Raw genomic sequence first — 23,652 nt, 5'->3', positions numbered from 1 at the left:
GAGTAAGTTAATCCTGACTGTGAGTCAGCAGTAACTCAGTCACTTCCCTCTTCATGCAGTGGCTTTCTCTTCAGGGGTCTTTGGGGCAATGGAGAAGAAGCGTCTTCTTATTTATACTGTGTTGCAGCAACATTCTCTTTCAGAATCTGGAGTGTTCACTTTTCTTCCCCGTCTCCAGGTGGGGTACAATATTACTGGGTGGCTGGAGAAAAACAAGGACCCCCTGAATGAAACAGTTGTGGGCTTGTTCCAGAAATCCAGCCTGGTACTGCTCTGTAATCTCTTCAAAGAAGAGGAAGCTGCAGGTATGGTAAACATGACGCAGTACAGCAATGTGGTTGGGCGCAAATGTGATCGTGTCTAGCCCTTTAGTGTTTCCCCATGATTCTCTGGGGCAAGGATTAGGCCACTGGTTGTAGCACCCTCTGCAGCCAGGTAACAGACTTTGCTCTGCAATACCACCTCTTCCACGCTGAAAGATGGGCTAGCTCTGTTCTTGAAAACGACACCCCCTTAGTGTTAGCCAAGGTAGCTTCCCTTGTTGGACTGAAGCCTTTCTAGAATACTGCTGCCGGCACACACTTGTGTCTGAATGAAGGGAGGATGCAATACGGAGTTAATGACAAGCTATGGAATTCCCTCCCGGCAGTAAATGGCCTTCTGTTGACCAGACAAATGTCAGGTTTCTATCAACCAGAAAACTTGCTGCCTCATCGGATTGTTGCCAGCCCAGCCTGGGGCTCCGCAGTTCAAAAGATGAATGGGAAAACTGTTTATGAAAAGGCTTTTAAGATCTGAAATTATTAACAGATTGGGTCAAATTCTCCTCTGAGTTACACTGGTCCCACTCCATCCAGTTACAGTGCAAAGCAAGGCATATGCACCACTGTAATCGAGAGGAGAATTTGGCCCAATGGATGTACCAATACATGTACTTTCAAACAAAATATTGTAAACTCAGTTTTATTTTTCCATGCACTCAGCTCGCTTCAGATTCCAGGACTCCCTTACAGTAGTAAATGATACAAAATCCCTAAACCAGGATAGCATGCAGGTTTTATGGATGCTTGTTTTTTATTTAAGGGGCTGTAGTCTCCAGCGAGACCAGTACTGTCAACTACAGGCTCCTGAGAAGATGTATTTATTTTGTGTGCTATAGTATAGCACTTTCATCTAATGTATACTTGAGTCTCTCACTTGTATGTTATGCATTTTAATATTATTCAGCTGGTACCAAGAAACAGAAGAGAGGGTCTACTTTCATGACTGTTTCCAACTTCTATAGGGTAAGTGGGCATTCACCACCCATCAATCGCAATATAGGGTTCTTTATTATTTGAATTTTGGTAGTGACCCAGGCTGCTATAGGGCCAGACCCTATACACACATATAACAGAGCAGCCCTGCCCAAAGGAACATACAATCTAGGATATGATCTAGGATAGGGTTTCTCAAACAGGGGTCACCGCTTCTGTAGGGAAAGCCCGTGGCAGGCCGGGCCGGTGTGTTTACCTGCCCCGTCCGCAGGTCCAGCCAATCGCGGCTCCCACTGGCTGCGGATCACTGCTCTGGGCCAATGGGAGCTGCTGGAAGCAGCAGCCAGTACGTATGTATGTATTGAGCATGAGGTTCTCTCTCTTCTGCTTGGCTCGCTCACTTTGTTTCTCTTCCTCTGGCTTCAGGAGCAGCTGAATAAGCTGATGACCACTTTGCATAGCACATCACCCCATTTTGTACGCTGCATCATTCCAAATGAGTTCAAGCAGTCTGGTAAGTGTCTGCAGCGCCTCTGAACCACACTCGGGCAAAGAAACACAATGCCTTCAGCCCTAGCTTTGGCTGGCTGAACAGCAGATCTTTATCCAGTCCCGGATGAACATGGGATATCACTTCATAGAAGACCTCCATGTCGCTTAAAGGTAATATTAGTATAGGACAAGACTCCAGTAGAGAGGTTTGAAGACAGGATGGCTAATGAGCAGTTCATTCCTCTGTGGATGTCCACTGAACAGGGAAATACAGGATCACCAAACTGCTTTGACACGCAGTAAACTAGCAAGGACAGGAATAGAAAGCACAAGGTAGCACATGGAATTCTGGTAAAGGGTGGTTACTCTTGATATCTCCCTCTAGTTCCTTGTCTACCCATGAATACGCTGTTGGGCTGATAAATGTGCCAGATACTTCACCTCCTGGATTTCCATAGGGGTTGGTGGAATCTCAGCTGCACAGTAATTGCAAGAAGACTGATTGGGCAGGGTTGAAGTGAAAATGTCCACGAACAGGCCTTCTGGTGTAGAACATTTCTGTTTTTCTTGTACCCAACACAGCAAAGTGAAGGGCGCCCTTAATACAGTCCATTCTCCTCCATTTCAGTTCTACCCACAGTGTTGACTGCGAACCTCTCCCTTTACATCTTTGTGTCACGGAGGGCAAACTGCGCCAGAAGCTCCAATTGTTTTGTTCCCTTGGCTCTGGCTCAGTAAAGTGAAGTGCTGACCTGTTCTCTGGTTTTCGTAGGGGTGGCTGATGCCCACTTGATCTTGCACCAGTTGGCCTGTAATGGAGTGCTGGAAGGCATCCGTATTTGCAGGAAGGGCTTTCCTAACAGACTGCAGTACCCCGAGTTCAAGCAGAGGTGAATGTTTATATTTTTCAGCCCGTTTGGGAGGATGGACACATACAACATCCTATATGGTAACCTCCTTGGACAATCGGGAGGTGGAGTAGCGCCACTGCTAACCCTCCTACGTCCGCTCCTCCAGGAACTCTTATTAAGCAAAGACGAGAACCAGGGATTGTTATAAACACCGCACAGCTGGCACCCCTGCCCTCTTGAGACCTTTGCTAGAAGAGCCTGCGATGGAAGTAGACATTAACCCTTGCCTAGCTCCAGGGCCATCCTTAGGCATATGCAGCTGTGTAGGGCACCCGAAAATTTGGGGCACCATTGGGACCATAGGTGCTGACTACTCATCTTGTCAGGAGGTGCTTGACCCCCCTGCCCCCGCTCCAGGCCCTGCCCCCAAACTCCCACCCGGTCTCTTCCCACCACTGCTCCACCCCCACCCCTTCCCCACCTCCTCCTCAAAGCACACCCGTCCCTGCTCGTCCTCCTCCTCTCAGAGCTTGAGCACTGCAAATCAGCTCTTCGTGGTGCTCTGGAAGCACTGGGAGGGAGGGGGAGGAGTTAGTAAGTGCAGGGCCGCCAGCATGCAAGAGGCATGGAGGGAGGGGGGCAAAGGGGAGGAGCTTGGTGCTGGTGGGTGCTTTGCACCCAGTAAATTTTCCCCATGGATGCTCCAGTCCTGGAGGACACACCCACAGAGTCCACACCTGTGATTGGGATAGCAGGCAAGAGTGGGTCAGCTCCAGCACGCACTGCAGTCTCCTTGGTAGGCAGAAGGCAGGGGCCGTATTCACAGAGCCAAACACGCTGGGGCGGCGCATTCTGCATGAGGGAGAGCGTACGAGGGTCTGGTCTCTGAGGGGAACTGTGACTCTCCACATCATCCTGTCAATAAATCAGAATTTTTTCTATGGCATTACTACTTTAGCGCAAGTATAGTCCCGCAGCATTATAGGATGTTTAATTTGTTTAAACTGTTTTTAATAATGTGCACGTGGCAAGTTTTCCAATCCGGTCAGCTTACGTTTGTGTTACTAAGAGCAAGTCGGGCATAGAGGCACCAGTTCAATAATACGCTACTGCGTAGGGCCCCATAAATCCTAAGGGCAGCCCTGCCTAGGTCTTCTACACTGGTTCTAACAGTGGCTCTTACATCACTACACTTCTTTCTCATTCCAGATATCAAGTCTTGAACCCCACTGTAATCCCTCAGGGATTTGTGGACAATAAGAAAGCATCAGAATTGCTGCTTGGCTCTCTTGAGTTGGGGGAAAATGATTACAAAATTGGGCACACCAAGGTACTGGTTTTTCCTGTCAGATTGAGCTAAATGAATCCCAGACCACTGTCATTCAATTTAAGTGTATCCACACAGGGAATGGCACCAGTTTATGTTGATGTCAAAACTGATTTTTATTCATGCACTGGGACTTCTGTGTGTCAACCAGGCCTCGGAGTTAAAAGTTCCTACAGCAACCTTAGGCTCTGCCTTTCATTGCCTTCCATTACGTGAACTCATGGCCCAGAGCAATGGGACATGTTCCTTCTCAAATACAGAGCAATACAACGTGAAGGAGGCACACTTTTAAAGATGGGCTAAATTTTCAGGTCTTTTCGCTTTTCACTCGCTCCTTAGTGTATGTCTACACTAGAAACACTACAGAGGCACAGCTACAGAGACCTAGGGTGACCAGATGTCCCAATTTTATAGGGACAGTCCCGATTTTTCAGTCTTTTTCTTATGTAGTCTCCTATTACCCCTCCCCCTCATCCCGATTTTTCACATTTGCTATCTGATCATCCTATAGACACTACAGTGCCAGAAGGGGTTCTTCCATCACTGTAGTAAATCCACTTCCCCTAGAGGCAGTAGCTAGAATTCTTTTGCTGACCTAGAAGTGTCTACACTTGGGTTTCTGTTGTCTTAATTACATCATGCAGAACGTGACCTAACGTTGTAATGTAGACCAGGCCTTAGTCAAGTAAAAATTCCACTAAAAATTTTGCCCAACTTCAGTCTTCAGTAAAAAAAAATGAGTCGACCTTGTTTTTTGCCCCTATAATCTTAGTGGAGCGTGTCAGAAATGAATATCTCTGCATGTATATTTTGTGTGATCATATAATGAAATAGACAATTGTGATATATATGCAGAGGCGGAAAAAGTTCAGCTTTTTCCAGGAACTTACAATGGAATTTTCTAACTTGTATAATACTCCCACTCCACTTACTGCTTCTCTAGCACATTTCATCCTTCGATTTCCAAGTGTCAGTTAATTAAATCTTCCAGTGTCATTGTTATCCCCGTTTTACTGCTAAAAGAACACAGGCAGAGAGAGGGTAAGTGACCTCACCTAGGCCACACAGCAAGTCAGTGCTAGAGCCGGAAATAGAACCCAGGAGTCTTGACTCCCAGGTCCTTGCTTATAAAAAGCCCAGCTTCAATATTTTATTAATATATAATTCTGTGTACTTACAGCAGTGGCCCCCTAACTTTATTGCCCGCACCCCCCTCAGCTCATCCATGCCCCCCGGGAGCCATGGGTGGGAGCCTGGGCTGGGAGTGGGGGCTGCAGTCATGGGCCACGGTCAGGAATGGGACCAGTGCTGCAGCTGGTCAGCCGGGGTCCATGGTCAGAGCCGGGGGCTGCAGCCAGGAACAGAGCTGTGGCTCAGAGTGGGGCCGCGATTGGGACTGGAACTGCAGTTGGGGCCACATCCAGGAGTGGAGGCATGGCTGGTTGTGGGGCCAGGAGCCAGTGGCTGAGGATAGGTGCAGGGCTGCCGTGGAGCTGGGGACAGGGCTGGGTGGTGCTCCCACCCTGCCCCGTGGGGGCTGGCCTGAGCCCATCCGCAGCCCCCCCAAATGTTCCTCCATGCCCCCTTAGGGGGCATGTGCCCCAGTTTGGGGACCAGTGGCCTACAGTGATAGTAAATGTAGGTGGAAAGTCAGACAGGGCAACAAAGGCAGAAACCCACAGAAGGAAACTAAAAGGGGACTAACAGCCCTGAATAAGCCCAGATACATGAATAAGCCTAGAGACGGGGGCAGAAGTTCTGGTGCACGACCTGGAAGCCAAGTTCTAAGAGTCTCCTCTTGCTCTTCAAGGTGTTCTTCCGTGCCGGAGTCCTGGCCAAACTGGAAGACATGCGCGATGAGCGTCTGGCAAAGATCATGACCATGTTGCAGTGCCGTGCGCGTGGCTTCCTGATGAGGATTGAGTTCAAAAAGATGCTGGAAAGAAGGTATCCCTTTGAAATATGAGACACCACTTCATGCATCTGAGAGAGCGCTAGAAACCAATTGCTAACATACTTCATTCTCTACTAGGCACCATGAAATGAATCTTGGAAGTCAACCCTTGGTCCTGGCATGCAACCAAAGTCACGGGGTTATGCACTGTGGATCTACATGGGAATCACGGGGATAAAGAATCCTCCCCTTCAGGCCACAGCTACAATAGCTCCACGACCTCCCATGCATCTAATCTACTTGTGGATGGATTCACAAGCCCTGCCTCTGTTCAGGAACCTGATTGTGCATTGTGGTGCAGTGAACCCTTTGGAACATAGCTTCATGGTGCACAGTTGGTGTAGATCAGAGTGGGCCCTTAACATCATGGTCCCAACCCGTGCAGTAGAACTGTATTGTTTCTGCTGCCACTAGGGGACATTGATGGCTGCAAGGCGGAGGCGTGTTGGGGAGGGAGGCAGATACTGCCAGTTAGAATCTTTTCCAGCTGATGCACCATATTTGTTTCCTCCCATGCATGAAACACCCATGTTCTACTTCAGTGGCAGCATTCCTTCTATTCCAGTACAACCCTGCCACCCTTTTCCTACCTCAGCACACTGCCGCTGAACTTTCTTGCACCTGGGACTGGGAGAATACTGCTCCATCCATTCCTACCCCACTCAGCCAATGCACCAGCATTACACAGCCTCTGTTACTGGCTCCAGTTTCCTGGTGGGATTCTATCACACTGCCACAGTGATACCCACCCAGTACAATACACACACTGCACAACGAACCTTTGAAAATAATATCTGCTTTAGGAAACAATCATATTCAGTGAAGAGAAAAAAACTCCTCTAGCCAATGGAGAAATGTGAGGTCAGCATTTAAGAATGAACTGAAAACTACTATAATGAGCTGATAAAGAAACTTGCTGCATACCAGGACAATGTCTTGATGTCTCAACTACCCAGTCCACATTGCCAGGAAACTGGGGACTGTTTCTAAGCCACACAACCTGTTCTGTTTCATTACAGGCTAGGCCTGATGGCGATTCAGAGGAATGTTCGCAAATTTCTGCAGCTGCGCTTCTGGGGCTGGTGGAAATTGTATAACAAGGTGAGAACCATGCTCCCCACAAACAACCCCCCGCACACACCACTGTGCCCATCATACACAGACTGAAATAAAAGCAGCTGCAAGTGCTGGCAGTGGGTGGGGTGCTTGGATTTTGAAGATAAAGGGTAGGAAAAAAAGAATTGCCTTGCCCAGTTATTCAGTGACAAGTAAATACACTTTGGGTGCCAGTGACTTTCTTGCTAATTATTAACAGGGCAAGTGGCATGAATTATTTCCTTCCAAGTCGATGCCAGAGCAGTCTGGAAATGGTGGAGGGATAGCTCAGTGGTCTGAGCATTGGCCTACTAAATCCACTTAGGGATCTGGGGCAAAAACCTGTCTCGGGATTGGTCCTGCTTTGAGCAGGGGGTTGGACTAGACGACCTCCTGAGGTCCCTTCCAACCCTGATATTCTATGACACTTTGAAATCTGAATCTGCCACCTCCATGAAATGGTAATTAGATTCTTCAGGAAATTCAAGCCCTGGATCACCCTCCTCCAAAAAAATAAAGTTCAACTCTGCCTTAAGCAGCTAGGTGTTATAGTCCTGAACACTGGGGATGGACTCAGGCTATTAATTAAAACCTAGAACAGAGGTAGACAACCTATGGCACGTGTGCTGAAGGCGGCACACAAGCTGATTTTCAGTGGCACTCACTCACACTGCCTGGGTTCTGGCCACCGGTCCAGGGGGCTCTGCATTTTAATTTAATTTTAAATGAAGCTTTTTGAACATTTTAAAAACCTTATTTACTTTACGTACAACTATAGTTTAGTTATATATTATAGACTTCTAGAAAGAGACCTTCTAAAAAGGTTAAAATGTATTACTGGCACGTGAAACCTTAAATTAGAGTGACTAAATGAAGACTCGGCACAGCACTTCTGAAAAGTTGCCGACCCCTAACCTAGAACAAAGTTTCTTGGTCCATTTCCCCACCAGCTCAGAAAGACGTGGCCTACATAGGACAGATGAGCCCCATTCCACAGCAGTGGCTTCTTCTCTCATCTCCTAGGCCCATTAAGATTTTTTTTTTTGGTGGCAGGGGATGGAAAGGAGCATTGGCCAAGGTATTCTTGCATAATAGATGCTAATGGACCCATACACCAATTTAAGGCCAAATTTAACAGGAACCTAAACAGCATCTGATAAATGTACCTGTGTGCCCATTGGGAGCACAGCCTCCCACATCTGCACATAGGGTGACCAGATGTCCTGATTTTATAGGGACAGTCCCGATTTTGGGGTCTTTTTCTTATATAGGCTCCTATTACGCCCCACTCCGTCCTGATTTTTTACATTTGCTGTCTGGTCACCCTATCTGCACATGCAAAATTGAAGTTGCAAACCTGAAATATTCATTATTCCACCCCCATTTTGTATGTGCGCAAATGTAAATATCGGCCTTTTGCATGTGTGTAGAGGCCAAAATGTTAAAAATGTGGGTTCAATGTCCTCAAATTACCAGAAATTCAGCACCTCAGGAGCAAAGACCCAGAGCCTCAAAGGTACTTAGGCATCTTACTCTCCCGTTGAAATAAATATTTTTGAGGATCTGGGCCAAAGAGCCTCCAAAAGACATTACATCAGATTTTGATCTCAGTTACACTGGTGTGAACCTGCAGTAGCTCTGATGATGTAAATGGCACTCAGAATCTGACAAACTATCCTGAGTTCTCTGCTGGGGCCCAGAATTGTTAGGGTAAGTAGTTTATTATGATGCCTTTCCTGGAAGTTAACTCACACTGTAGTGATGAAGCACTCCGCACCGACTTAGTCATTTCAGAAGACACCAGGCCCAGGCAATACTTCAATATGGCAATAAAGAGATCAGCTCGGGTGCATTCTGGGGGGAAGTTGCTACAGAGAAGATCCATTTGTGAATCTCACTGGCTGAACTGCTTCTTACAGGTGAAGCCTCTGCTGCATGTGGCCCGACAGGAGGATGAGATAAAGGCGAAGGAAGAGGAGCTGAGGAATGCTTTGTCGAAGACTCAGGACCTACTTGATCGTGTCAAACAGCTAGAGGAAAATATGGCCACCCTCAGCCAAGAGAAGAATGATCTTACCATCCAGCTGCAGGCTGTGAGTTATAAAAAAAAGGATGGTTACCGGTTATGTCTCCTCCTTGGGCCCATAAGAGGGCACTGGCTATAGCTTTTCCAAATGATTCATAAAAGGGCTTGTTTCAAGAATCTGGAACAAGTAGAGACCAGTGGTAGATGGAAAGTGAGAGTCCCAGAGAACCACAGCAGGTCAAAGAAAAATCCAACTCTTCTAAAAACAGCAGGAGGCAGAATGGGCTAGTGGTTAGAGCAAGGCAATGGGAGTCAGGAATCCTGGATTCTCTTCCTGCCTCAGCCACTGATTCTGTGTGGCCTTAAGCAAATTACTTGGGGGAAAAATTTTCAAAACCGCTCTCTAATTTGGGTTCTTCCATTTCTGGTTGTTGCACAGTCAACCTGTGGAACTCTTTGCCAGAGGATGTTGTGAAGACCAAGACTATAACAGAGTTAAAAAACGAACTAGATGAATTCATGGAGGATAGGTCCATCAATAGCTATTAGCCAGGATGGGCAGGGATGGTGTCCCTAGCCTCTATTTGCCAGAAGCTGGAAATGGGCGACATGGGATTGATCACTTGATTATTTGTTCTGTTCATTCCCTCTGAAGCACCTGGCACTGGTCACTGTTGGAAGACAGGATACTGGGCTAGATGGACTTTTGGTTTGACCCAGTAGGGCTGTTCTTATGTAACTTGAAACACCGAAGGCCTGATTTTCAGAGATGCTGTGCAACCATAACTCCAGCTGGAGTCAATGCACCTTTAACATTCTAGCATAGCCGCCGGTGCTTCAGTGGAGTGGCTCTGACCAGTGTAATGGATGTTTGCTGCCACAAGAGACCAGGGATACAGTAGCATCTAAAATGATAAAGGTTGTGTTTCCCTCCCACCATTAGGAACAAGAGAACTTGGCAGATGCTGAAGAGCGGCTTACCCAGCTGATGAAATCTAAAATTGACATGGAGAGCCAGATCTCAGAGATAAAGGAGCGCCTGGAAGAAGAAGAGGGCACAGCCGCTTCCCTGAGTGCCCACAAGCGCAAGCTAGAAGGGGAGCTCAATGACCTGAAGCGCGACCTAGAGGGGTTGGAAACCACCTTGGCCAAGACCGAGAAAGAGAAGCAGGTACGAAGCATCGTTGGTGTTCTAAGGCCTGGTCTACACTGGGGGTGGGGGTCGATGTAAGATATGCAACTTCAGCTACGGGAATAGTGTAGCTGAAGTTGACGTATCTTATTCTGACTTACCTCCCATCCTCATGGCGCGGGATCGACGGCTACGGCTCCCCCCATCCACTGCGCTACCGCCGCTAACCCTGCTGGAGTTCTGTTCGGGGAGCATGTTTGGGGATCAATATATCGTGTCTAGACGAGACATGATATATTGATTCCCGATAAATCGATCGCTACCCGTCGATCCAGCGGGTAATGTAGACATACCCTAACTCTCTCTTCCTTGCCCTTTAGGGAAATAACCACTGCCAAGAGCAGGGAACCAACCAGCAAAGCTCACTCAGTCTGAATGCCCTTTGAGAAGCTAGCTCGGAAGCTGTCAGCTGTTCCCTCTCCAGTATTCAATATTCCATAGTCTCTAAAAATCTGTTATTCGTTCCATCTTGAGCTGGGATGAACCTGAATCTACAACTTTTCTTATTGTCCTGTATTAGGAAGAGTAATTTCCCTGTAACTTCCATGAATCTCTCTCTCTCTACAGATTTCAGAGTAGCAGCTGTGTTAGTCTGTATCCACAAAAAGAACAGGAGTACTTGTGGCACCTTAGAGACTAACAAATTTATTTGAGCATAAGCTTTTGTGGGCTACAGCCCACTTCATCGGATGCATAGAATGGAACATATAGTAAGGAGATATATATACACATATTATGTTCCATTCTATGCATCCGATGAAGTGGGCTGTAGCCCACAGAAGCTTATGCTCAAATAAATTTGTTAGTCTCTAGGGTGCCACAAGTCCTCCTGTCCTTCTCTCTACAGCGGCCTTCAGAGCCCTTCCACATCCTGTGTTAATTACCACCTTCCTTGCACTGCAAAGTTACTGGGTCTTTGCTTATAAAATGTGCCCCCATGAATCCCTTCCAGTTGCCTTTTTCTACGTTTGGGGGATACTCCCTCTGTTCCCTATCAACCATTACTTTTTGGAACAGTCACCGAAGGTTTAAATCCATGATGTTATAGCCTTTTTGTGTCAGTGTGATACAGTCCCTGGGTCACAGTCAGCAGATGCTTGTGGCACCCTGCTGCTTCCCCTGAAATCAGTGTTAGTTACACAGAAAGCAGGACAGGGTCCTTGATCTTCAACTTCCAGACACTGGGTGTGTATGAGAATTCAGTAGCAGATGTCCAGGTTTTGGCCTTCCCAGAGCTAAAGAACTACAAGTTAGTTGACTTGAGGGACGCTAAAAGTTGACATGGCTGGTTGTGATCTTGACTATGTTATCTTCCCTGTCTCCAGGCACTAGACCACCGAGTGCGAACCCTGACTTCGGATCTCTCCGTCCGGGACGACACAATCGCTAAACTCCAGAAGGAGAAGAGGGCGTTGGAGGAGCTGCACCAAGTAGAAAAAATCTGCTCCATTTTCTTTATTGCACCCTAATAGTGTCCTTAGGGCTGCGCTCTGGTAAAGGAGAAATGGTGTCCTACTCAGGCTATCGAGAGATTAAATTGCTGCACAAATGGGAAAGGATCCCAGGTCTCAGTCATGCTGGGGATTTGTGTCTCCTACGAATTACACATTGCAGAAGAGAAAAATCTTGCTCCTTTGCACTAATGGCTGAGGTCTATTGTGAACTGCTGAATTTTGTGTGAACAAATGCAAAACACACCTAATGTTTGTACATGTTGTTTGCTAGCTCCTCTGGCCAAGGACTGTTTTTCTTACATACAATGCCGAGCCCACAGCCAGTCAAAACCCACCCCCACAGTCACATTCGGCTCAGCGGGCTGACCTAATTAAGGCACATCCGTTTCCACAGCGTAGCATACAAAAACGTCATGATAATTAACTACAGTGCTACTAATATTACTGAATTAGTAAACGTTCGGCAGGCTGTTTTCCACACGTAACGACATCTTTGTAACATGTGAGCTCACTGCCGTTGTCTATTCTCACATCTCTGCTGAGCTAGGAAGAGACTGGCTTTTCCTGGGTGCAAAAGATGGTGTGTGGGTTAGCCAAGAGCAAATGAGGGTGGTTCTTTTGCAATGATACATGTTATCATTGGGCCAGATCCTGCAGGGCTTGCTGACAATTTACACACAGCTCCCATCAATGTTAGTGGGTGTTTGGCCTGAATAAGGAGGACTGCAGCTGTATCCCAGGATTATTAGTATCATCTTCGACCTTTAAGACACCAGGAAATTAAATAAATCATTAATAAACCTGTTAACCTAAGGAGCCTTTACTGAGAGTAACTGGGATTTTGGATGGTGTTTTCTTATTGTCAGGACAGGGGTACTAGTCTTCCAGCCAATACAGTACACCGATGATTGCCCTTTTCTCTGTCTCTCTCTTTCTAGAAAACTCTAGATGACCTGCAAGCTGAGGAGGACAAAGTGAACCATCTGACCAAGAACAACAGCAAACTTACCACTCAGCTACATGAGGTGAGGACTGGTTGGTCTGAGATTGTAATTTCATTCATCACTGTGTGAGGGCTTGTTTTTAAAGATCGATACATTGGGTGCCTCTGATGAACATCTACTGCCCGGGTGTTATCATGACAGAGTGCTTGTCTCTACCCAGCCAGCTTTTTCAAATTCTTGTGACCATTGATTCTCCTCTCCCTTTTTATCTCTGATTAGCTGGAGGACAACTGGGAACAGGAAAAGAAGATCCGTGCTGAGGTGGAGAAAGCACGACGGAAGGCTGAGGGTGACCTGAAAATGACCATTGAAAACCTCAATGAGATGGAGCGAGCCAAACTGGACTTGGAGGAGGTTGTTAAGAAGTAAGTGTCAGTCCATATGGAATCTCATTGTGTGGCGGATACTCCGCAGTCAAAACAGGGCAGCACCAGGGATCTGATGGCATTAATTATAGCAGAAGGCCACTTCATTAGAAAATCACTAGTAAGAGTTCCTCTTGGCATCCGAGAAATCCATTACTAACCTAAGGCCAAGAGGAAGTGCTATCTAATGGTTAGAGCAGAAGACTAGGAGTCAGGACTCCTGGATCTTATTCTTGAATCTTTCTCCAACTCACTGTGATCTTTGGTAAGTCAGCCTCTCCAGTTCCCTCTTATAAAATGAGTATAATCATACCTACCTCAATGGGTGTTGTGTTAACTGATCCTTATTTCTACAAGGCTCTGTGATCCTTAGATAAAAGCTGTTCTAGAAATGCAAAGTATTATCGCTAATTAGATCATTATTATAGTGTCACCACTGACTACTCTAGTGATAGGTCTGCCAGCATTTCTCCCCCTCAAAATTAACTTTAAGGATGTAAATTCTCAATTACATATTATCAAAACCACTGCTATTGTTAGTTAAATAGCTAAGTAGCTAAGCAAATGAATACAGCTATTAATTAGTAGGTGCAAAGCGTGATAATGCCAGTCCTAGCAGGGAGCTCAGCAGGAAGTGCAAGACTCTTGTGCTCCCGTGCAAGGGAAGCTACGTGCAGACACAAGTAAGGTTAAGCACTAATATCGCTCCTCCACACTGAGTGAATGTATCAGCTCCCCTGGGTGGTCATGCCTTTCCCATCAAGGGTACAGAGTAAAAAGGGGGCAGGGAATGGACATGACTAAGGAGAAATTAGCTCAAGTACTAAAGCTCATCATGCTAAAGAGGCAATTAGCTATGAATTGCCTACTTAGCCCTCACTCCTGTATAGCCTAGCTCAGGGCTGGCCAACTGTGGATCTGGAGCCACCTGCGGCTCTTCAGAAGTTAATATGTGGCTCCTTGTACAGGCACCGACTCTGGGGCTGGAGCTACAGGTGCCAACTTTCCAATGTGCTGGGGGGTGCTCACTGCTCAACCCCTGGCTCTGCCACAGGCCCTGCCCCCATTCCACCCCTTCCCGCCCCCTCGCCTGAGCCTGCCATGCCCTCGCTCCTCCCCCTCCCTGCCAGAGCCTCCTGCATCCCAGGAAACAGCTGATCGGGAGGTGCGGGAAGGGTTGGGGAGGCGCTGATCGGCAGGGCTGCCGGCGGGTGGGAGACGCTGGGAGCGGTGGGTGGGGGGAGCTGATGTGGGGATCTGCTTATGTATTACTGCGGCTCTTTGGCAGTGTACATTGGTAAATTCTGGCTCCTTCTCAGCCTCAGGTTGGCCACCCCGGCCTAGAGTCAAGGGTTCCTGCTGGATTTCTTACCCATGTGACACCCCCTCCCACCTGAAGGGGTCTCTTGTGCCTTTTCTTGCAGGCGAGACATGGAAATCAATTCAATCAATTCTAAGGTGGAAGATGAACAGTCTCTGAATTCCACGCTGCAGAGGAAACTGAAAGAACACCAGGTGAGGAATGCTTTGGCTATTCTCTTGCCCTTTACGTCCTATTTCAAGACTCTCTCTGGTTTTCCTTTGCTAGTATCAAAGGGACTGTCCAAACTCACATGAGAAGTCAATCCACTGGCGTGCTAGGGAGCTGGATTGGCCGTTAGGGACCCATGTCATTCGTGACAAAGGACATGGACCCCACTGAAAAACTCCTCAAGCCAAAGCTCCAATAACACCAAACCTTTGTGACTAGGGCCAGATTCTCCGCTCTGGCCTGTCAGTGTAAACTGGTGTAACTCTGCTGAAGTCAATGAAGCTACTCCAGGTTGAAACCAGTCTAAAGGCGATCACCATCTATCCCCTGGTGGGGTGGGATCTATTACCTATTCTCTACACGACAAGTACAAATGCCAACTTCCTTTTCTTCTACGGAAACTGTTCTAAGAAATCCAGTGCAACACAGCAATCCAGCTCTTTTAAACTATCCTGTCAAAATGGAGACAAGGCCCCATTGTTTATTAGGACCTCAATATTCTTCTCTTCCAGTAAGTCACACAATAGTCAGGTAGCCTCTTCCTCTTCCAGGTAAATACAAAGCTCAGTTCAGAGGCAGCACCTGCGTGGTTTTTTTTCAGGGAAATTTTGGTTTTTTTTTCCCCCAGCTGCCCTGTCTGAAGCCCCAGGATGTGTAGTCCCCTGCCCTTCAACTCACAATGAGTCAGTGGCTCAGTCAGCTCTGAGCTCCGCCCCGTCTTTTGTTCCGGCTACTTGCACTAGACCCTGTTTCCTTTTATGGCTGGAAAACTGCAGCCTCCGCTTTGAACTTAAAACTCATCACAGATGTCCTGTCACAATGATGCAGCAAGAAGGAAGGTGATTTAAGTGCAGGCACCTCTTGGTCTATTTATATCTACTGCACAAGTATGGCTGGTCAAAAACGTGGCATCGAAACTAAGCACGGGGACTTCTCTGAAGTTTCCTTTCTCCTGACCAAGAGGGGATAAAGTTGCGAAGAATGGAAGATGAAGCTCAGCCAGAGACCCCAGCCCATAAGGCCCCAAACTACAATTCCCACAAGGCCTTGCAATATTTCTGGTTTCGGCTGGAATAGTTCAGTTTTCAATACTTCACTGAAAAGTCAAAATTCATCATGGAAAAAATGCCTATTTTCTGCCCAACTCTACTAACAAGTTTCCCCATGTAAATTGGTCATCTTTCCAAGGACCCACCCACACGAGATGTGACACTCCTCAGGAACAAGAAGAAATGCCTGGTGACAACAGGTCTTGCATGTCGGTCTTTTACAGTTTAGCCAAATTCCACAGGCCCTTCCCAGGAAAAACTCCCTCAGAGGTTGACAGGTGTTCTGACTGAGCACGGAGTACAGAGGTTAGAATGTACAGATGTCTTCATGCAGGTTCTTTCTTATTCCCTCAGCTACCCAGATATAAACACTGGACAGTTCACTGTTGCTTGTCTGATCACTTGATATACTTGTGTGTGTCTTACAGGCCCGTATTGAGGAGCTGGAGGAGGAACTGGAAGCTGAACGGGCTATGCGAGCTAAGGTAAAAATATCCTTCCAAAGAGAGAAGACTGTATGGTGCCAGTCCCTGATAAAATCAGCAGTGGTGTCAAGACCAGTCTTAAACTCTACTTTGCTTTCTGTCCAGCTATCAGTGGGCAGGTACTCACACCACAAGGACCTACCAGTATGCAGCAGCCCTCTGGTTTGAAATCTGCGTAGACTGAATGGGCCATGAAGAGTGAACTATCTGCCCACTGCAAACAGGAGCTTTGCAGTTCAGGGGCTGACCAGTTTGAGGGGAAATCTGTGGTAGAACAGGGTGGATCCCATCCTGGCTTTAATAAAAAAAATCTTTCCTTTTGCTCTTTACAGATATGTAACTATGTATGTATCTCATATAACAATCCTTATATATGCTATTCCCTAAGCCAATTGTAGAGATCTGACTCATAACTATATTATCAGATCTAGTGATAGCAGAAAAGGCTGTAGATAATTCACACTCCAAAAGGATATACTGTAAAGCATGCCCTACACACAAACTGTGGCTATGAATGGACAGCATGAACACATAACTTTTCCATTCCAGTGTGCTGTACAAATGATAACTTCTGAATTCTCCAACAAGCTACGAGGCAGATAAGTATTACGAGTCCCATTGCACAGATGGGGAAACTGAGGCATGGAGGGACTTGCCTATAGACACAGCAGGCACCAATGATTAGAGTTCAGGAATTTCTGGGTCCCACTCCTGAGCTCAAACCGTGCCTGACTCTCACCGTGGTTTCTGACATAGTCATGCTTTTTAAAAAAGGCCACAGGAGAATTTAGCTTTGTCAGCGAGTAAGAATTTCTTGCCTTCCCTCCCACCAGGTGGAGAAACAGCGCAGCGACCTCTCCCGTGACCTTGAGGATCTCAGCGACAGATTGGAAGAGGCTGGAGGTGCCACTACTGCCCAGGTTAGGAACTGACCAGAGAAGGGCATCTGACTCTTTGGTCCCCCTCCTTGAAGAAAGCAAAACATTAGTGAGTTAGGAATATCTCCAGGAGCATTTTCAGAATCTGCACTGAGCTAGTGAGAAGGCAAGATTTTACACCCCCTTGTATCACCAAACCTTTACTAACCCCCAACTCCCCCAAAACCTTCCCCAAGCAGAGTTTGACCCCAACAGGGACACACGTCAGAAACTCCAGGAAGTCTGCCATGAACTTCACTTTTGCTATTGACTTTACATGGACAGCACTCAGAAACTATGGTGATACGTAGCAGTATAAAGCCCTTAGATTCTCTGAGGAATTCATTTACTAGCATGGAGAAGGGGGGGTGGCAGATGACTTGGGCAGCGTTTCCATTAAATTCCACAATGAAAACATTTGGACTGAAGTCCAAAGAACGTTTCTGTTTGAACTCCAGCCCGGATGCTTTGCCTTCCGGGGGATCTCCTCCTGGTAGCCAGCGATAAACTCATTAATGAAATTACACCAGGATGGAGCTGGTGAAACAAAGCAAGAGAAAAGGCATCAAAAAGCCTTTCAAACAAGACAGCCCTTGAGGCACATGCTGCGAATTGGCGGCTCTCCTCATCCTGGTGGATGGTTTGTGCTCTGTCCCTCTGCAGATTGATCAGAATCGCAAGCGTGAGGCCGAGCTGCTGAAGCTGCGGCGTGAGCTGGAGGAGGCAGCCTTGCAAAGCGAAGCCACAGCCTCGACTCTGCGCAAGAAGCACGCAGACTCCATGGCGGAGATGGCGGAGCATGCGGAGAACCTCCAGAGGGTCAAGTCTAAGCTGGAGAAAGACAAGCAGGTCATGAAGGCTGAGATCGAGGACCTCAGCGCCACCATAGAGACCATCCAGAAATCCAAGGTAAGGCGCAAACAGCCAGTGTCTCTGAAACCCAGCAGGAAAGCCAGGGGGGCTGCATATGTGTTGAACCCCTTCAATGTCAGCTGAAGCAGAGGCCATTCAGCAGCTTGGAGCGCCAGGCCCACATCCCACTCACCTGGTCCATGCTAGTCGTTCCATTAGAATGACAGCTAACAGGACAAACTGGGTGTGCCCGGGAGCAGAACTTGGCCCTTCAAGTCAGACTTTGCTTTTGTATGACTGACCTCACCGTTCATTTACAGCTGAATGCTGACGCCCATGTCCGCAAGCTGGAAGACAACTTGGCTGAGGCTAATTCCAGGCTGGCTGAGATGGAGAAGAACCAGGCTGAAATTAACGCCATCAGGACAAGACTCCAAGGTAAACTCCCTGCTCTCCTCTGACATGTCTGCCCCATACTGTGCCCCACTGGGCCTCCTCTTTCCCCTTCCTCCCATCTAGCTCTGGCAATCCTGTCCCCATCTCCTCTAGCCATCTCTTGCGCTGCAAAGTCTTTCTGGCAAGGCCGTGACAGTCCAGCTTTGTCAACTCTTTCAATCCATCAGTGCAGAATTATTTCATCTCACACTTGTTCTGCACTTTATTTGTAGCTGAAAACAGTGAGCTGAGCCGGGAGCATGAGGAATCTCAGAGCAGGCTTACCCAGATTGCCCGCATGAAGACTACCCTCACCTCTCAGGTGGATGACTTGAAGAGGCAACTGGATGAAGAATCGAAGGTGTGGATGATAGCCCAAGAGGGGGCTGCTGGCTGGATAGCTGCACTAATTGCCATCCTATACACTGCTCTCTTCAGAGAAACAAACCTTTTATTGTGTTAATGACCCACCTCTAGCCATGGAAAATCAGCCTGGTCCAATTCATCCCTGGGGTAACAAATAATACCAATTAACAGCACTTGTTATCCATGGATCTTGGTTGTAGGTACCATTAGTCCCATTTTACAGATAAGGAAATGAGACCTAGGACAGTGATTCTCAAACTAGGGCCGTCGTTTGTTCAGGGAAAGCCCCTGGCGGGCCGGGCCAGTTTGTTTACATGCCGCGTCCGCAGGTTTGGCTGATCGCGGCTCCCACTGGCCGCGGTTCACTGCTCCAGGCTAATGGGGGCTGCAGGAAGCGGCGTGGGCCGACGGATATGCTGGCCGCCCTTCCCGCAACCCCCATTGGCCTGGAGCGGCAAACCGTGGCCAGTGGGAGCCACGATTGGCTGAACTTGCAGACGCAGCAGGTGAACAAACCAGCCCAGCCCACAGGGGCTTTCCCTGAACAAGCGGCGGCCCTAGTTTGAGAACCACTGACCTTTTTCATAGCCCCACAGCCCAAGCCCCGTCAGCTTGAGCCAGCTGATCCAGGCCAGTTGTCCTACAGGTGTTTTTATCACAGTGTAGACAAACCCTCAGAGGTCTTACTTGAGTCAGTGGAAGAACTGAGAATAGAACACGGCTCTCCTGACTCCCGCTCCTATGCCCTAACTACTGGATCTCACTGCAGATGACTCCAGCTGAGTTACAGCTGGAACAAATTAGACTGACAACTATGGCAATATTTCAAGTACCTCCTCTGCCCTGGAAGCACTCAGCATATTCTGCAGGCAGGCTCCATTTACTTGGTGCATCGCTCCACTGGTGTATCAGTACATCTCAATCATGGCAGACACTGTTTCTCGGCTTAGAATGAGCACAGAATGGGCTTTCCATGGTAAATCAAGTGAAACACCAAGCCAAAGCGTTGAGAATGGTCCAAGGCCAAATTCTGCTCTCAGTTATATGAGTGCATGTGCAACTCATTCACAGCAAAGAAGTAACACCTATGCACAGAGAGTGGAAACTGCCCAGTGACCGTGAATATATTTGTATTGTATTGAAATGTTTCTAACAGGCTCAGAACTGAGTTGTTCCATCTGAGCACCGAAAGGCCAGGAAGTTACTCCAGTGCCTTCATTAACATAAGAACAATCATCATGCGTCAGACCAAGGGTCCATCTAGCCCAGTATCCTGTCTGCCGACAGTAGCCAATGCCAGGTGCCCCAGAGGGAATGAACAGAGGCAATCATCAAGTGATCCATCCCCCGTCGTCCACTGCCAGCTTCAGGCAAACAGAGGCTAGGGACACTCTGAGCATGGGGTTGCCTCCCTGTCCATCCTGGCTAATAGCCATTGATGGACTTATCCTCCAGGAATTTATCTAGTTATTTTTTAAAGCCTGTTACAGTTTTGGCCTTACTTTAAGCTCCCAAAGGAGAAGTAACTCATGGTGGTTTTGGTATCTCCAGTCCCGTAGCGCCGCTGTCGTGAGCCTGGCCAACACAAAACATGATCTGGACCTGATGAAAGAGCAGCTGGAGGAAGAGCAAGAGGGCAAAGCTGAGCTGCAACGCCTGGTCTCCAAACTCAACACTGAAGTCACGACATGGAGGACCAAATACGAGACGGATGCCATTCAAAGAACTGAAGAGCTGGAAGAGACCAAGTGAGCATTTGACTTTCAAGGCGCCAGAGAGGGGATGGGGGTAGCCAGTATTCAGGTTGGCTGTGGAGCAAGTCAGAGATAATGGCAGTGAGTTTTTGGAGCATAACTTGAAAAAGCTAAAGAGAAAGCGAGAGCATCCCGGTCAGGAGAAAGAGAGAATGTTGCTTATAATAATAAATAAAGGATGTTGAGAGCTAAATCCCCATTGCTGCCTGGTATCAAACACAGCAGACACATTCCTAATAAAGGGCCAGGTTCAGATATCCCTACTCGCACCTAAGCGGTACTTTACTCCTCAGTCAGTCCTTATGGAGTCAATAGCACTACTCATGGGGAAAAGGGCTACCAAACCAGAGTAAGGCACTCCACCCCAGGGAAGCTGCACAGGCTGAAAGCGGAGCCCTCTTGGCCGTGATCCGTCTGAAAAGAGCACCGTGAGGAGAGCTCTTAGCCCAAAAGCCCCAGTTTACATCTCTTGACTCAGATCAAATAGGTCAGGTTTACTTTAGATTTGATGGATCAGGCATTGGCTGAGGGGGGCCAGGGAACAATTTACCCTTCTCCTCTTTGCAGTCCTACTCCTTGAGACCCCCTAAGTGTCAGGCCAAGGAGAGCTCAGTGCCAGCAAACCACCCAAGAGCAGAGGGCTGAACTGTGGCCCTGACCACTCCTTCCAGTAGAAGAGACAAGCATGTTGCACACTGTTAGGGGTGCTGCTGGGTTCCTTCTCTGGCATATACCCCCCAGCAACATTGGATGTGTTCTCGCCGCATCGGCAGCAACACCTCGGAAGAGTCCTGCTGGTGCGGAGCCCTTCCGCGCAGACTGAGCCCAGCGTTTAGTTGCAAAGCTGAATGGCAGGCACCTTGAAATGTGCCAGATTGAAATTTAATGCTGCAAAACCAATAAACTAAGCGGTGCACGCGCCATTCATGAGATAGGACAGTACCGTTCTCAGTCAGGCTTCTGCAGGCCTCCTGACCTTGGTAGGTCCCTCTGAAGGTGAAAACAGTGAACGTGTCTGAGGCGAGACAGATGGGCAAGCCTCTCTCCCTCCTCTTTCTCCAGCTTACGCTTTAAAACCTTCCACCCTCAGGAGAAAGCTGGCTGCTAGGCTCCAGGTGGCAGAGGAGACAGCGGAAGCTGCCCAAGCCCGGGCCGCCAGCATGGAGAAAACCAAGCAGAGGCTTCAGATAGAAGTGGAAGACCTCACACTTGACCTGGAAAAGGTAAGAGACCTGATGATGCAAAGATGGATTCCTGCCAACATATGCCTGAACAGAACATCCCAGGAAGCCCTAGGACCTGATTTAAAGCCCACTGAAGTTCCTCTGTCAATTTCCATGGACTTTTGGCCAGGCCCCTCATTCACATGATTTTTATCGTCTCTACTAAGTTTATTAAAGACAAGACAAAATCTTGCATTACCAGCAGTAGCAAGACACTAGATGTATCCCACTGTGTGAAAGCCCAGAGCATGGGTCAGCAACCTTTCAGAAGTGGTGTGCCAAGTCTTCATTTAGTCACTCTAATTTAAGGTTTTGCATCCCAGTAATACATTTTAACGCTTTTAGAAGGTCTCTTTCTAGAAGTCTATAATATATAACTAAACTATTTTTGTATGTAAAGTAAATAAGGTTTTTAAAATGTTTAAGAAGCTTCATTTAAAATTAAATTAAAATGCAGAGCCCCCGGGCCGGTGGCCAGGACCCAGACAGTGTGAGTGCCACTGAAAATCAGCTTGCGTGCTGCCTTCGGCACGCGTGCCATAGGTTGCCTACCCCTGGCCCAGAGGATAGTCACAGACATTCCATATGGACATACAGCATGTTCCTTTTAGTCAGGCTAATTAACCAGCTTCCAGTAGCAGCAAAAGCAAGTCCACCTGGCCAGACAGCCCGTCCTAGCTGCAGCACCAGGTAACCCTCTCCGAAGCCTGTGTCTACCTTCATATTTGCCAGTGTTGGACCGCCACTGTTTGCAGCAATGGTGGGAATGCTAGTGTGGACTGGCCACTAGTGTTTTAATCATCATGTCATCTAGCCCTGCAGTCTAGACAACCTGGCAGTGAAAACACTAGTGATCGGTGCTGCCGGTCTACACTAGTGTTTCCATCTTTGCTACCACTAGTCTAGATGCACCAATGACAGTGCAATGGTGGGAAATGGGAATAAAAATGCTAGTTAAGTCAGGACTATGGACTAAATGGGAGTTTTTCCAATGACTGCAGTGGGCTTTGGATCAGGCCGTAGGAGAACACAACCCTACCTCACTGTGTTACATCCATGGACGGTGGGTGACTTGCCAGCTTGGGAAGGTTAGCCCCTCCCGCCATCCTTCCCCTGATGGAGCCCAGAGCCTTCCTCCCCACCCCCCTTCCGTGGCCACCAACCCCCTTCTCCCCCCCAGCACTCTAAGTAGGCAGCGTGTGGCTCCCTCAACTCCATCATCCCCAGCACAGAGCAGGCAGCCCCAGCGCCAGCAGCCCCCCACCCAAGCACTGGCTAGTGCAGGCCCAGCACTTGCGGGGCTCCCTAACACTGGGTGACCCCAGCCACTCCAAGTCCCAGCCTGCTTCCCATAGAGTTGCCAACCCTTCAGGATTGGCCTGGAGACTCCAGGAATTAAAGACTAATCTTTAATTAAAATTATGTCATGTCATTAAATCTCCACGAATACGTCCAACCAAAATTGGCAACCTTATTTCCTGGAGAGGAGCAGCCAGCCTGCCTGGGCTGGGGCCAAGAGGGAAGGGCAAGCAGGAGGGGGCTTTCCAGGCGGAGCATGGGTGGGGCCACATTGGGCTGTTCGGGGAGGCACAGCCTCCCTAAGCCTATTTACGTGCTGCCAACGGTTGCATCCCTGGGGCAAAGGGGTGCTTTGCTATCATTTCCCTCTAATGAAGCTCATCTTTGGATAGTAAGAATGCAAGGCGTATTCATGATTAAAAGCCACAACGCTCCAGGAAAGAAAAACACCCTGTTATCCTTTCCCTTTTATGGTGATTCAGTTTAACACAATCTAAAATTGGCTTGGATAGCATCTTGTTTGCAACTGAAGCCAAAATGCTTTCGAAAGAGCCACAGTAGTCGACCACAAGAATTCCTACCAGTGCATCTGTATGCAATATGTCTGAAATGGGAAACATTTGCTCCCCATGTAACAACAGAGTTGAGGAAGGCCATCACACTGAAAGCAACTTGGTGGTCTTGCCAAATTCCTAGCAGTGGGGAAAGAAAGCCAAGCAAATATT

At 47.9% G+C, this 23,652-nt stretch overlaps 1 protein-coding gene across 1 annotated transcript in view; it reads left to right on the top strand.

Moving 5' to 3' along the window:
* The window catches only part of LOC127057622 (myosin-16), a 49,126-nt gene that overhangs the window by 14,797 nt on the left and 10,677 nt on the right, over window positions 1–23,652 (top strand). The window contains exons 15-34 of the mRNA XM_050966546.1: window positions 179–305; window positions 1,228–1,286; window positions 1,683–1,770; window positions 2,521–2,638; window positions 3,809–3,929; window positions 5,737–5,873; window positions 6,900–6,981; window positions 8,895–9,068; window positions 9,945–10,172; window positions 11,519–11,623; window positions 12,586–12,672; window positions 12,871–13,016; window positions 14,441–14,531; window positions 16,025–16,081; window positions 16,915–17,001; window positions 17,662–17,907; window positions 18,171–18,288; window positions 18,519–18,646; window positions 20,203–20,399; window positions 21,496–21,628. Coding sequence (XP_050822503.1) covers window positions 179–305; window positions 1,228–1,286; window positions 1,683–1,770; window positions 2,521–2,638; window positions 3,809–3,929; window positions 5,737–5,873; window positions 6,900–6,981; window positions 8,895–9,068; window positions 9,945–10,172; window positions 11,519–11,623; window positions 12,586–12,672; window positions 12,871–13,016; window positions 14,441–14,531; window positions 16,025–16,081; window positions 16,915–17,001; window positions 17,662–17,907; window positions 18,171–18,288; window positions 18,519–18,646; window positions 20,203–20,399; window positions 21,496–21,628 — 2,529 coding nt within the window. The remainder of the gene's footprint in view (window positions 1–178; window positions 306–1,227; window positions 1,287–1,682; window positions 1,771–2,520; window positions 2,639–3,808; window positions 3,930–5,736; window positions 5,874–6,899; window positions 6,982–8,894; window positions 9,069–9,944; window positions 10,173–11,518; window positions 11,624–12,585; window positions 12,673–12,870; window positions 13,017–14,440; window positions 14,532–16,024; window positions 16,082–16,914; window positions 17,002–17,661; window positions 17,908–18,170; window positions 18,289–18,518; window positions 18,647–20,202; window positions 20,400–21,495; window positions 21,629–23,652) is intronic.

Source organism: Gopherus flavomarginatus, chromosome 9 (assembly GCF_025201925.1).
Source record: "Gopherus flavomarginatus isolate rGopFla2 chromosome 9, rGopFla2.mat.asm, whole genome shotgun sequence".
Taxonomy (NCBI): domain Eukaryota; kingdom Metazoa; phylum Chordata; order Testudines; family Testudinidae; genus Gopherus; species Gopherus flavomarginatus.
Note: the sequence above shows the minus strand (reverse complement) of the source record. Positions and strands in the feature narration are given on the sequence as shown.